Source organism: Fringilla coelebs (genome assembly GCF_963513975.1).
Source record: "Fringilla coelebs genome assembly, chromosome: 3".
Taxonomy (NCBI): domain Eukaryota; kingdom Metazoa; phylum Chordata; class Aves; order Passeriformes; family Fringillidae; genus Fringilla; species Fringilla coelebs.
In genome coordinates, this window is record NC_140030.1 from 43,704,073 (window position 1) to 43,717,722 (window position 13,650).

Sequence of the window (13,650 nt, forward strand, 5' to 3'; positions counted from 1 at the left end):
AGCAGAATAGCTGTCCAGATGTTCTCTTAAAGTGGAAAAAAGACAACTCAGATTTCTCTAAAACAGAAGAGAAATGTGTTTATATCTAAACAGGTTGATACTGCAAGTCCTTGTTTCTTTTTGCATGGGTTTGAGTTAGCATAGATTATTCAAAAAGACAGTAGAGGGTGACAGGAGGACAGGCTTGTGGCAGGTGAGTTTGTGCATGCTCTTATCTATTCATCCTTCATTTGTTAAGTGAACTGGACAACCTAAGTAAGAAGAATACTCCAAAACCAAGGTATTTTCCTTAATGCTTCATACCATGTGCAGCGAGTAGTTTTTTCTGTGTGATATTTTCGTTGACATTATACAAAATAAGCCTGGCCTTTTTCATCTAGATCAAAAGTACACCTTTTAAAAAGTTTCAGTCAAGTCACACATCTGCATTTGTATAACTGATTTTGTTTAGATTGAGACCTAGAATTTAATATTACTACCTACTGTTCTCTGCAGTCATAACTAAAAGCATTTTTCTGTTGATACTCATAACTTGGCATTGAGTTACTATTTTGACCATGAAAGTATCCTGAAGAATTATTTTTATTGATTTTCTTAAATCATATACAAGGTATGACTTGATTGTTTATTATGTACAATTTAAGCATAGTAAAGACAACTCACTACTTCTTAGGTTACCTACTGCAATTAAATATTGATAAAGGAAAATAACACCTTCCAATATTCTGCAAATCTGTGTCTTTTCCCTCTTGTCATCAATTGTGTAGCTTTCCTAAGAGACTAATGAAAGGGGCAATGCTTTTACTGGTGCTGGGGGGCGAGGGGAAAGCAGCACTTAATTTTTTTTCTCTTACACCTTGGTTATCTGTGGTTCTGATGAGCTAGGTAAGTCTCTAACAGTAGGTTTACAGGTCACTTCATAGAGTCAATGCCCTGGCATTTTATGGCCTCCTAATGAGCCGTTAAACTGGAGATGAGGTAATTAAATACGGTACTCTGGGACAGTGAACGCGGTACTGACTCCAGCTCTCTGATTCTAGGTTCCTCAGAAGACGATGAGGTCATTCAAGAAGGTCTCCTCAGGCTCAGGTCAGTCTTCCCTCCAGCGTCTTACGTGGCTGACTGTGTATCTGTAAAACTAAGGTGCTGCAGCACTTCTGTCCCGCTGACTCTCCTGAACTAATCACTGGGTGGGATGGGGTAGAACGGCTAATTCTGTCCACAGGCTTCAGAGTTCTTGTTGGATGCAGTCTTGAGTGTTCTGCTTCTGAAAGAAAAATAAACAATTACATAAGGAAAGTTTATATACAATAACCCCATCTCACATACCTGTCGCAAATGGTGGGAGCCCACGGGTTTGTATGAGGGCTGCGGGACCACCACCGCGGCAGACGCGCCGGTGGGCGCACACACCTCAATCACGGACTAAAATTTAAACTCGTCGAGTTATTTCCGCGCGGCTGCTACACTAGCGCCACGCACCTCCTCCGATTGCGACGCCTCACCAGTGCCGTCTGTCCACCCCTCTGCCCGCCCGTCCGTCCGTCCGTCCGTCCATCCCCCTGTCCGGGCGCCCTCCATGCCCGCCCGCCGGCGCATGCGCGGGCCGGGGCGCGGAGCTCCCGCGGAGCGGCGCTGCGCCCCCGAGGGAAGGACGCGCGTCCCGGGGACACCCGTGATGCCGCACCGCGGGACGCGCTCCCTGCAGCGGTGGACGGCCTGGGGCGGGCGATGGCAGGCGCCGGGGGTTGTCTGTGTGCTGGGGCGGGAGGAGCTGTGCGTGTCACCGCCGGGCTGCCGCAGGCCAGAGCTCCTGAGCGCTTGCCCGTCGGGGCGGATGACGCGCGCAAAAGCCGCGCTGTCCCGCCCGAGGAGACGGGCTGGAGCGAAAGCGCCCGAGGCGCGGACCCGTCCGCTCATCGTCCTGCGCCTGCCGAGCGGGCGGCGAAGCGGTGACACCGGGCCGTGTGGCGGGTCCCTCCGCGGTGGCCGGTGTTCACTGCGGGGCGTTAGCCCTGTCAGACGGTCTCCCGCGACGACTTCAGAGCCTCCTTAAATCCCCCGGGGAAGCGGCCGCTATCAGTTGCAAATCCGCAGCTGGGAGACGGTTAATGTACGTGAGACCACATCCTGCACCCGAGCTCTCCGAGTGAGCGGCTCCCGCGTCCTCCCGCCCGCGCATCCCACGCGGGATCACAGTAATAGATAGTACTTTTAGGAGTTCCCCGCAAACCGCCGGCACGCCCGGCAGAGATGCACGGACGGATCCGCGCCTCACCCACTCCGCCGCTTCTGGTTCCAACAGAACGTGTTCGCAAAGCGCATGTTTGAAAACGCGCTCTGACCCCAGTTCGAGCAGCGGCGCTTGCGAACCTCGGCGGGGGCTGCCCCGTCCCCATGAAGGGAGCAGGGGCGGACTCCGGGCACCGAGAGCGCCCGCCTTGGGTGTGAGGAGCGCCGGGGAAGCAAAGAAACCGAGCTGCTGCGGCGGCCGGGAGAGAGGGGAGAGAGGCGCTTTCTGAGCCCTGAAACTGCAATTGCTGAAAAGAGCGGGACGTGCGCGGTGCGAAGGCGCCTCCATAAAGCCTGTAACTTCATACCCGCAGTCGCACGTCGGGTAAATCCCGTCCCTGCTCGATCCGAGCCGTGGCAGCGCGCAGTTGGGCCGGCGCTGTGTTGTTAAAAACAAAAAAGATACAAATTGCATATTTTCTACTATTAATGTCCGCGTTTTAAAGGGAGGGTAATAAGCCCGACCAGGGGAACTGGCGGTGTCCCGAGCGCGTCCGACCCTGCTCTCCCAAAGGCGCGGGAAGGCACGCCGCCACGTCCCCGCTAGGAAGGAGCCGCATTTTCTGGGAAGTGTTAAACAAAAGCCCAGGGGCAAAGCCCGGCTTTAGGGCAGGGTTGCGGGGACAGACCCACCGCCTCCCGGGCCCTGACGGAGCGCGGCCGCTGGACGCCCGAGCCTCCGCGCCCGACGGGCGCCCGACTCCCGCCCTGCCCGGCGGAGGCGCAGAGGTGGAAGCGGCCTCGGCTCCCCGGGAGCGGCACGGCCGCGCCCGGAGCGGGGTCCGCCGGGCCGGCGGCCACCCCCGCCCTCGACCCGGGCGGTGCGCGGTGGCGGAAAGGGAAAGCGGCTTTGGCGCCCAAAATGTAGGTGAGAGGGTTTTGGCGGGAACAGCTCCGCACCGGCACAGCCTCCCGGCCATAGGAACGGCGGGAAAGGCCCCCCTTCGACCAACACATCTAGGAAGAGCCGGTTTCGGTGGAGAACGTGCCGAGAAAACACGACGGGCATCTTACTCGGTCCACCATGGGCGGGGCGGCGCCGAGCAGCCCAGCGCGGGCAGCGGAGGAGAGGGGGCAGGGGCGCCGCGGCGCCGTCCCTGCCCCTCCTGCCTGCCCGTCGGCAGGAGCTGGCTGTGCTTTGAAATGGGAAGTGGTAGCAACACCCCGAGCTCTGCTTTCAAGTGTAAAACACGCGTTTTGTTTCAAATGCACAAATGCACGCGGCTCCGTCGTTTGTTTGGATTTTTGTGGTTTGTTTTTTTTTTCCCTGTTTTCATTTGGGTTCGGGTTTTTTTCCCTTTTTTCTTTTTTTTTTTTTTAATTTTTTTTTAGGTGGGGACTTTTTTGAGAAGGCGAGTAGTATTTTCGGGCGGAGGGGGGGGGCGGTTTTTGCGTTGTTTTGTTTTTGTTTAGGGGAATAGAAGAAACCGAAGTTAGGACTTGAAAAGCTTTAGGAAGGTGACAAATAGGAAATCCAACACCACTGGTTTTGGTTACATAGTTTCAAGGGAGCTCTTGCTGTGCATGTAGAAAGACAATGATTCCAGCTTCCTATAATTGTCTTTTCCAAAATTAGCATCTGTTTAGCGAAATGTAAGGATAGAAATGGATTTTTTTAAAAAAGTTAACTATTACCATTAAACTATTTTTTTTTTCCACGAACTGGCTTATTCCGTAGGGTTTTCTTACCTCTTTCCCCACTCCTTTCAGAATGAATTTTGGAAGGGTGTTGGTTGGGGTTCCTTTTTTTTTTTCTTTTAAATTTTTTTTTTCTTTTACCCGGAGAGTTCCCAGCTGGCAACAGCTCTCTACCTTCCACAAAACTTGAAAGGCTGATGTCCCTTGCAGGAAATGAATGAGTCGATAACATCTGACACCAGTGACCAGTCCAGTGACCCCAACCTTAATTCCACTAATACTGGAGGCCTGAAAATCTCAGTAAAGACACATTGCAAATCCCACCCCCCCTCCATTTTACAAAATCTGCACTTATTTTGCAACCTAAGAAAAACTTTGCAACCAATATATTTACATTCATTTATTTACGTGGTTTTGTAGTCGTTCATTTATTCATCGAAGAACATATAGTGAATTTTCTTTTCACTGAAATTTCCTAACAAGACATTTTGTCCATTTAATGAACTCAATCAACTCGTTTGTGTCTGTTTAACCAATATTCTAGCCTCTAAGGATTTTTAAAAATTCCGAATACCGGTAAATTAAATCAATCTTTAAAAACAAAGACTTAAAAAACTTTATTAAACGGGTATTTTCTCTCTTTTCGAGGGGCAGAGGGATCTTGTATTTTATTAATGTGACATTCTGCCACATAGTAGCTATGGAGTCTTGGGCAGTTCAAGTAAGAGGTGTAAGGATTATTTTCTTCCGGTAACCTTAATTTCTTGTTCATAACTGAGGTTTCACGTATATTAAAATCGCGTACATTCATTATATATTAGATTATCATCCGCGTCATAAGATCCAAGCATATAAAATTACTGGAGATTGAATATTGCACAGCAATCGCTATTATAAGGGGGAAAAAAGAGGTTATGAGCCAAAAGCAGTGGTATGTAGCACGAATGCGTAAGGCAGGTCAGTGTAGGAAGTCGACCTGACTCGGAATAACCTATAGGAAATTTACGGTTGAAAACTGCAAAGGAATTTCAGGATTTAAAGCTTCTGCTCCACTTGTCAGGGTGCTTGTATTTGTACACTCTTGCCCACCCTCGCCTCTTTCTTGCAAACGATCACACGGAGCCTCCACCTTGGTGTTTCACACAGAAATGAGGCGCTAGCAGGGGAATTGACGCTTTCCTGAAAGGCAACAAAAGGAGTAAACAGGCCCATGGGGGCAAAGGCGTTCCCCTTAATTGGGCAGACTGATCGACGCCACTTCCCAAACAACAGCAAGTGCTTTGCAAATGCATAAGCCCCTTGCATTCAGGTTCTGCACGGATCAGTTTGTTGCCTTGGCTTTTGTTTGTGTGTCCTTGGGATAAGAGGATGCTGGGGGAGGAGGGGGGAGGTTAAAAAGAAAGTCGGAGTCCAGGTTTTTACAAGGTATGGACAACGTTTAAAACACATATCTATATATACACATATATGCATGTTTATATATTTATAAACACCGCATGGAAAGACAGGTTAATGCAAGTAGGTGGTGATGAGGACAGAATACTTTCATCTGTAATTTTATACTAAAGGAGATGGGCAGGTGGAAAAATAAAACTAATTCTCCCCTTGTTTTTCACGTTTCTAAACTATTATTTTTAAAGCGTTTGGCCGTGCGTACAGCAACAGGAAAGGCTGGAGGGCAGGGCCATAGCTGTGTACCTGTGAGCGCGGAAGGGGAGTGCCTTTGCAAAGCGGCTGTTACCAAACCCGTTACACATCGCACATTTCTTCTCCGAATTGGATCCCCCCTCCCGCTGGCAGCGAAGACTTAAAACAGCAGTCCCCGGTCACTGTTATTTCTCCCCTCTTTGTCCTCTTTCCCCGAGGCTTTTTTTTTTTTTTTTCCGCCCTCTTCTCCAGTAAATCCCTCTCTCTGTCAGTCCTCTCCCAACTGCTGATTGAGGTTCACTCCAATTCTCGGCTTGAAAACTGGGCTCTTATTTAGGAAGTCATTAATCACATCCCCTCCCCCGGAAAGAGATGGCGGAGAAACCTGTGAAGTACAATTCCTCGCCCCATCCCCCCTCCAGAAATGTTGTGAAACGCTAGATCTCCGCACATTCTGGGGCATATTAAGGTGATACCGCGTTTCCGGCGCGCTTCTAATTTGAATGCGAAATTAGTCACGATCCAGTTGCGCATCTGCCCGCGTTGTGCGCGCAGGGTGCCACAGATGCCTGCGGGCGCTCGCCGTGCGTGTCTGCACACACGTGTGTCCCCGTTCCATGTCTGCACACACACGTCTGATCCCGTTCCATGTCTGCACACACGTGTGTCCCCGTTCCATGTCTGCACACACGTGTGTCCCTGGTCCGTGTCTGCACACACGTGTGTCCCCATCCGTGTCTGCAGACACACGTGTGATCCCGTTCCATGTCTGCACACACGTGTGATCCCCGTCTGTGTCTGCACACACGTGTGATCCCGTTCCATGTCTGCACACACGTGTATCCCCGGTCCGTGTCTGCACACACGTGTGATCCCCGTCTGTGCACACACGTGTGATCCCGTTCCATGTCTGCACACACGTGTATCCCCGGTCCGTGTCTGCACACACGTGTGATCCCCGTCTGTGCACACACGTGTGATCCCGTTCCATGTCTGCACACACACACTGTGTCCCCGGTCCGTGTCTGCACACACGTGTGATCCCGGTCCGTGTCTGCACACACGTGTGATCCCGGTCCGTGTCTGCACACACGTGTGTCCCCGTTCCATGTCTGCACACACGTGTGATCCCGTTCCATGTCTGCACACACGTGTGATCCCCGTCCGTGTCTGCACACACGTGTGATCCCGTTCCATGTCTGCACACACGTGTGATCCCGGTCCGTGTCTGCACACACGTGTGTCCCCGTTCCATGTCTGCACACACGTGTGTCCCCGTTCCATGTCTGCACACACGTGTGATCCCGTCCGGGAGCATCTCCCCTCCGTGTGCGTGCGCGGAGCCCGCCTGCGGTGGGCACAGATACCCCCATAATCTCCTCCGCACGGCCGCCCCTGCGTGCAGCTGTTGTTCAGTGGGCTGTATCTAGAAACACACGGATCTTCCTACGGATTTCTGCAGGCACGGGAGGGCAGAAACCCCAGAATAATACGTCATCTCGATTTCCCGTAAAGAAGCGTGCAGATTAGCTGTCCGAAAAGGAAGGGGAAAAAAAAAAGCGCCGCGTTGAAAATTTCTTGTTCATTCATAAATTATTTTGGTGTGTCAGGCTACTTGAAATGGCGATTGGCTGCTCCTGCCTGCTGCCAACCCCTTAAGGATCCGATGCGAAATTAGTAGCAAGAAAGCATGTAATTGACCGAGTCACGTGTGCGCAGGGGGCCAGAAACGGAGCGAGAGAGACGGGGAAAAATCAAAAGAGGGAAAGCACATTAGACCATGCGAGCTAAATTTGCGATCGTTCAAAATCAGGATGTTAGATTAATGCAGAAGACCACTTCGATCCACAGGGAAAGTTTTCATCTCACGAGTTTGGAGCAGAGGGCCCGTGGGGCAACATGGCCGAAGGTTAATTTTCTTTTTCTATTGTTTTACTATGATTTTCGCTCGCTCGCTCGCTCTCTCCCCCTCTCCCCCCCTCCCCCCACCCCTTTTTAACCCAACTATGCATTACCCTTTTTTAGCAGCTCGCGCAAGGGGGCTTTCTCCAAACCCATTGTTACCCAGCTCAGAAACTGTTCCGTACCGCCCACACCGATTCACAACTTGAAAAGCTTTCAGGGGGCTATTGTTTGAATTGTTCCTGTTTGATTAAGCACAGTTGCAGTGGTGGGATGAGAAAACGGCCGTACACCTGTCCCAACTTTAATCGAAAGTTTATTCCAAGGAGGGATGGATACACGGTGGAAAATAGTGGTTTCGGCGCTGCATGTGCAATAACCAGTTGTGCAATCTACCCAATTTTGCTTATTCTCTCTCCTCCACCCCTCCTCGGCCGGCCTCCCCCCTCGCCCCCCCGGTCCTGCGCCTTGCGAGGAGAGACTAATTGGGCTGAGAATTTCTGTTGAGAAATGGGATCGGTCTTAAACCAGCAATATTCAAGTAAAGTATCGCTTTCCGTGCTGTAATGTGGCTGAAAGATGGAGTTAAATGGAAAAATACACGTATGTACAGAAACGTGGGCTGCCCTGGGCTCAGAGAGAGGGAGAGCCTCCGTGCGCAGTTTCCTCTCTGTAACCGCCGGTGATTTAATTTTTTACGTATTCTGGGGAGAAGGTTGTTTATTTTAGGATTTAGGAGAAATACGCACTTTTCAACGTTTGCTTTTTGATTTTGTTTTGTTCGCCCCCCCCCTTTTTAAATTTTTTTTTTAACCCCGTTCCGTTTGTAGTAACTCCTTTATACAGCGGCAAAAGGATGTTACCAGAATTTAACTCTTTGCTTTGCATCTTGTCCTTCCTTCTTTTTCTCCCCCCTTCCCCCCCACACCCCCACATCCCCCGCCTTTCCCTCTACCTCAGCAGGGGCGAGTAAAGGTGGAGACGAACCCGGGAAGTTGCCGGAGCAGGAAGAAGAAGAGGAATCCCAGGTTTTGCACGGAACCGGCCATTGCAAATGGTTCAATGTGAGAATGGGATTCGGGTTCATCTCCATGAGCAACCGAGAGGGAAGCCCCTTGGAGTCTCCAGTTGATGTCTTTGTACACCAAGTAAGACCCGTTTTTGTCTTCCATCTCAGCCTGCCACGTTTGCTTGAGCTCAGTGGGACTCCGGTTTTATGTGAAGAGAAGTAACCTATTTTTTCTAGGTATTTAAGTACATCTGTAGTTAAAGAGTTGCCTTAGGTAGTGGTTTTGTTGGCAGTGTACAATTTGAGTAAATAAGGTCGTTAGATTCTGCTTAGTCTCTGTGGCTGGTGATTTGTGCAAGGGTATAATGTTTCCTCGTATCTTCCTCCTTGGTTGGAAAAGTCTCCCGTGGTTTTTATTTATTTTCAAATGTCACACTTTTTAACAAGGTTTATCATTTGTCACCAGACTGATCAGGAGCAGATATGCCTTTCCTTGGAAACTGTTTAAAATTAAGCTGGGAAAAGGATAAATAAATGTCGGGTTTCATTCAGATAACATTTGAGTACAGTTTTAAACGGTTTACTTGTAAACCTCGAATTACTTTTTAAAAGCTCATCTGAGATTAGTTAGTGAAATTAAGACATAATTATAGTGTTATTTTGCAGTAATTCAGACCTGAGAGTGTCCCTGTGGTGATACTCTGAAGCGTGTATGTGGTTTGGTTGGTTGATTTTTAATTATTCCTTTCTAGGGAATAAAAAAAAAGAGTAATTATTAAGTATTCAGACCAAAACCAGTGTCTCTGTAAGGCTGTTGGGGAGACAAGGGGTGTATGGTCCGTGGTTTTGATTTTAAGCAGCATGGTTGGTTTCGTGTTTTGAACGTGGAAACTGGTATGAATGCCTTCATGTTGAACGAGTTACAGATGCAAAATAGGTACGAAATAATAAGGGAACTTTTTTGAGACCTGTACTGTGCTTTGTGAAGAAGACCTTCCCTGGTCCTTCTCTGAGTCTCCAGTTGCAGGGATGCTATTTTGAATCGCACCCATCTGCTCTGTGGTCAGGGAAGAGAAGAGAGCTATCAGGTAGAGACCATTTTGGGGTTGGCTAGGGCCATGTTAGGGAGGCCAAAGGCATCTTTTTACGTGGCTGTCCGTTTTCTGTGACGTTTGCAATGACGGTGAAGGGGGTGTTCCATGGTTGTATAGTGACTCCCTTCTAATGTTGTGTTTGGTGGCCCGGCTTTATTCTGCAGTAACTTTATCAGGCTTTTTTAAATCACACACCTTAGATTAGTTTAGTGAAAAGGTGGCTGAAACTTCTGAAGACAGTGCTGCTGTGGCCTGTTGCCTTGCAGTGCAGGGTGGGGTGGATTTCTGGTTTTGGTGCCTTACACACGTGTGCCCTTGCCCCTAAGAGTCTGCGCTTCAGTACAGCTGCTTGCATCTGAAATTATGTACAAAGCGTAGAATCCAGTGGTGAACTCACTAAATTCCTACACTTCCTGCTTTGTGCTGGCATATAAGCTGCCCCCTCTTTGCTGCTGCTTTTTCTCTTTAGAACTGAATGAATGAAACACTTATCAAAGAAGGAGCAGTCTTCCTCCTCTTCCCGTTTTCTTCCCTTCTTTGTCACGAAGTTGCTCTTTACAGTTCTATAAATTTACTTTAAAGATAAAACCCCCTCTTTCTTAATGTAATTTTGTGTTAATGTATATATTTTTTTTGCTTCTTGAATAGTAGAAGACAAATATTTAAAACATAGCAGTGCTGTTAATAAAAAACACATTTGGAAACAAAGATATTCTTAGAGCTGTGGAAATAGAGAAGTATTGAACTGCGTGATAACCTGATACATTTAAGTAATACTAGACAAGGTTTTCAGTTTCATAATGGAAAGTAGTCATAGAAAATAATAAAGTAGTAGTAAATTTGAAGGTCTCTATTGAGTTGTGTTCCCTAAAGGAGGGAAGAGAAGGAAATGTTAGACAAGTTTGTTTATTACAGTTTAATAATCTACAACTTATCCATACCCTTGGGTTTCTTAGACAGTCACAGTGTAAAATGCGGTGAAAAATACCATGTTTCATTGCATGTTAACTGTGAACCTCAGTAATTTTGAGTTTACTTAGAGATATGTCTTACTGAGTGCAGTTAGTATTAGTATTTTGCAATGAATTGCTCTTGCAGCAAAGAAAGTATGGTTCTCATCATTTTCATTCTGATGAAATCTAAGGTGTATATGTATAAACTTCACGGTGACATGAATCTTCTTTCCATAGTTTTCTGTGTAATGTAACAGGGAGAACTGCTGTCTGTTGTGCTTTTGAGTTCATTTTATATAATTGATATTGCTACATAGAATGTTTTGTTAGCTAACTAGCTGACCAGTTCTAGCAGTAGCAGCCAGAGCATAAAAATGTCTTTAATTCTGTAATGTTATTTAATGCTCCTGCTTGTACAACAGTCTGTTGCCTGAGCAGTGATTGGACCCTATTCCTGTTAGTTTCTTTAATTTGAAAAAATTTGTCATGTGAAAGGTCCCTTTCAAGGCAAAGATATTAGTTTATTAATCTGTTGAAACAAAACTCTACTGTTCAAGACTGCTTTGAAAACACTTCATCATTTAAATGTGTGCAGGTAGTGTTGCATGCATTCATTCGCTTTTTCTGCAGTCTTTGTAGCTAACTCTATAATTTTATAGAATTAGGCAGTCTGAGCAGGTGAGAGAGGCTTCTAGTTTACTTAGTCTAAGTCCTGTCAAAGCTAGCTTGAACCCCACTCCAGTATTTTTACTTTCTTATCTTACCCGCTCTTGGTGAGGTTGTGCCCAGTTTATGAGGTTAGCTTACCCTTTTTTGGTGAGGTTATGCCCAGAGATCTTGCTATCAGCAAAAACTTAAAGTATGTCAAGTCAAAATTCCTGTAATAGTTTAAGCTAATTATACCTAGACTTTTGAGCTTGCAATAAATAATTTTGCTTTCTTCTTGGAGTTCACCCTTAGCTGTATGTGGATTATAGTCACATTTTTCTAAAGTCAGTGCTTTGCTAATTGTATATATTGATATATTTTTAGAGGAGCATGATTTTGTTTGGACTTCTCTTCCCCTTCACCCAATGAAAGTCCTATTCACGAAACAGCTGCAGTATTGAGTTTTTTAACCCTGCCTTTTAAGCCCTTCCTTTGGTGTTAATCATTTCGATTGATCTCCTCTGAACTACCTTCAGACTGCTGTTACCCTTCTGGCAATGAAGTACCTAGAGCTGGATGCATTATTTAAGGTAGAAACACGTCAGCCATTATATATGTGCATCTGTGTGTCTACCATGTAATTTGGTACGCTTACATCCAGTCTTTTCCTTTTTAGCTCTATTCTGATACAGCTTATATCTTTAAGTCTTGTCTTTGAGTCATTCAGGGTCATATAAAAATTATGAGTCCTAAAAACAATTTGATTTTTTGAACAGAAGCCATGCTCAGTACAGCAATGTGCCAAGTCAACTCTGTTTCTTCTGAAAAAAAAAAAGGAAGAGTAGCAATGATAGTCCTTTGTAACCTTTTTAAATCCAAGGACGGTGCACCTTACTGAATTAGGCTCAATATTATCATATGCTCTCTGTAAGTTACCATGGAATTAATAATACAGCTTGTTTCTCTTTTGTGATGTGAATTCTGGACCCAGTTATGTGTGAGTGGCTCTTATTAAATTTTAGAAGAAGTTCTGTTTGTCAAAGGGCAAAGCACACTGGGGAGGTGAAGTGAGGGAAACCTTTTGTGGTGAACGTGAATAAAGGTCTTCAGTGCAAAGAACTCAGAAGAGCTGAAGTTCCCACAGAATCAGAAAAGGATGATGTTTGTTAAATTTTTTTGTACATTCCAAATTAGACAAATATATGCTACTTCTTTTGGACGCTGGCAGTAAGGCAAAAATGCTGTATATTCTTTTTCACTCATGCTTTGTACAGACTAAGTTAGAAACAAGTCTTTTTTCCTTTGCTTAGCGTGGAGCACAGATGTTAAAGGTGATTATGAGCTGTAGGGTGCTGAATGTAAACAGATGCAATTCAAGGCATGTTTGTGAGGGTTAAGAATTGATGTCTGTTTCTCAATGATGTGTTTTTTCAGGATGGAATGGATTGTTCCATTTAGATGGAGTTGTTGGGACCTGGCTCTGTAGTCCAAAACTCTTACCACAATGAGGGATTGATACAATATTTCTGAACTGGGACCTTAAACATAATCATTCTTTGGGATACTCTTTCATGAGATGGGGAGAGGAAGGAAGGGAGGAGCAGCATGTAGGAGCTGGTGTATTTTGTCTTCTCATTAAAAGGAACATAGTTGGCTTGAAATTTTTCACTTTCATCTGAACTTTCTCACTGTTACAACAAAATTTGATTAAAATGGAAAACGCTCTTTTTTCTTGCATTGAGTCCTTCTGCACTGTACTATCATTTGTGTATTATAAAGATTGCTATTACTGTTTCAAGTACCTATAACAAGAGAAGGAGGAAAAATTATTGAGACTATTTTGACTGTAAACAGAAGAATAAATGGAAAATGAGACAGACAAGCAGCCTCTGAACAGTCTTAATGTGACCAACTATCTTTTCAAGGATGAATCAGATGCCTGTTCCTTGAATTCCTAGTTTTTAGGCACAGCTGAACTACTTTTTCTATGACAGAGTAGGGCATGACATTATACACTCAATGCTGACTTTCTTACTTTGTGAGCACATATGATCCTGTGCTTTTGCAAGGATGCATTCATTCTTTCATCTAGCATACCTTTTTCATATTTATTTTGTTGGGAGCCTTTAAAAACTACTTAATTGGTCAGGATAACTGGAAGTCCTGGGCAAGCAAGTGGGATCAGTATTTCATTGCTCCTCATGTTTAATATGACATGGGTATGCCTGTTTGGAGTATGCTGCTACAGACTTGTCGTCTTTGGCTTCTGCTGGGATGAGGCAAGCCCAGTCCTAATCAAAACAAAAGTGGCTAGCAGGATTTAGGGAGGGAGGCTGAGGAAGGAAGTGTGTCTGCAGTGAGCATGTGTGTGGAAGATCCGGCAGGGATCAGCCACGGGTGTCAAAGTCTGCTCGGCAGCCTGAGTGCGCGTAGCGTCCAAATGGGATGGAGCTGCCAGAGACCTGGA

General features: G+C 46.3%; 1 protein-coding gene across 3 annotated transcripts in view; it reads left to right on the forward strand.

Annotated features, from left to right (window-relative positions):
* Positions 1-1,055: 1,055 nt before the first annotated feature.
* The window catches only part of LIN28B (lin-28 homolog B), a gene marked incomplete at both ends in the record, with an annotated part of 84,842 nt that continues 72,247 nt past the window's right edge, over positions 1,056-13,650 (forward strand). Inside the window, 2 exons of one of the 3 annotated variants that reach the window (XM_084202504.1) lie at positions 1,056-1,089; positions 8,440-8,627. In XM_084202504.1, the coding sequence (XP_084058630.1) occupies positions 1,056-1,089; positions 8,440-8,627 (222 nt within the window). Of the gene's footprint in view, positions 1,090-7,989; positions 8,021-8,439; positions 8,628-13,650 lie in introns of those variants that run through there. The other 2 variants (XM_084202506.1, XM_084202505.1) reach the window with 2 other exon arrangements.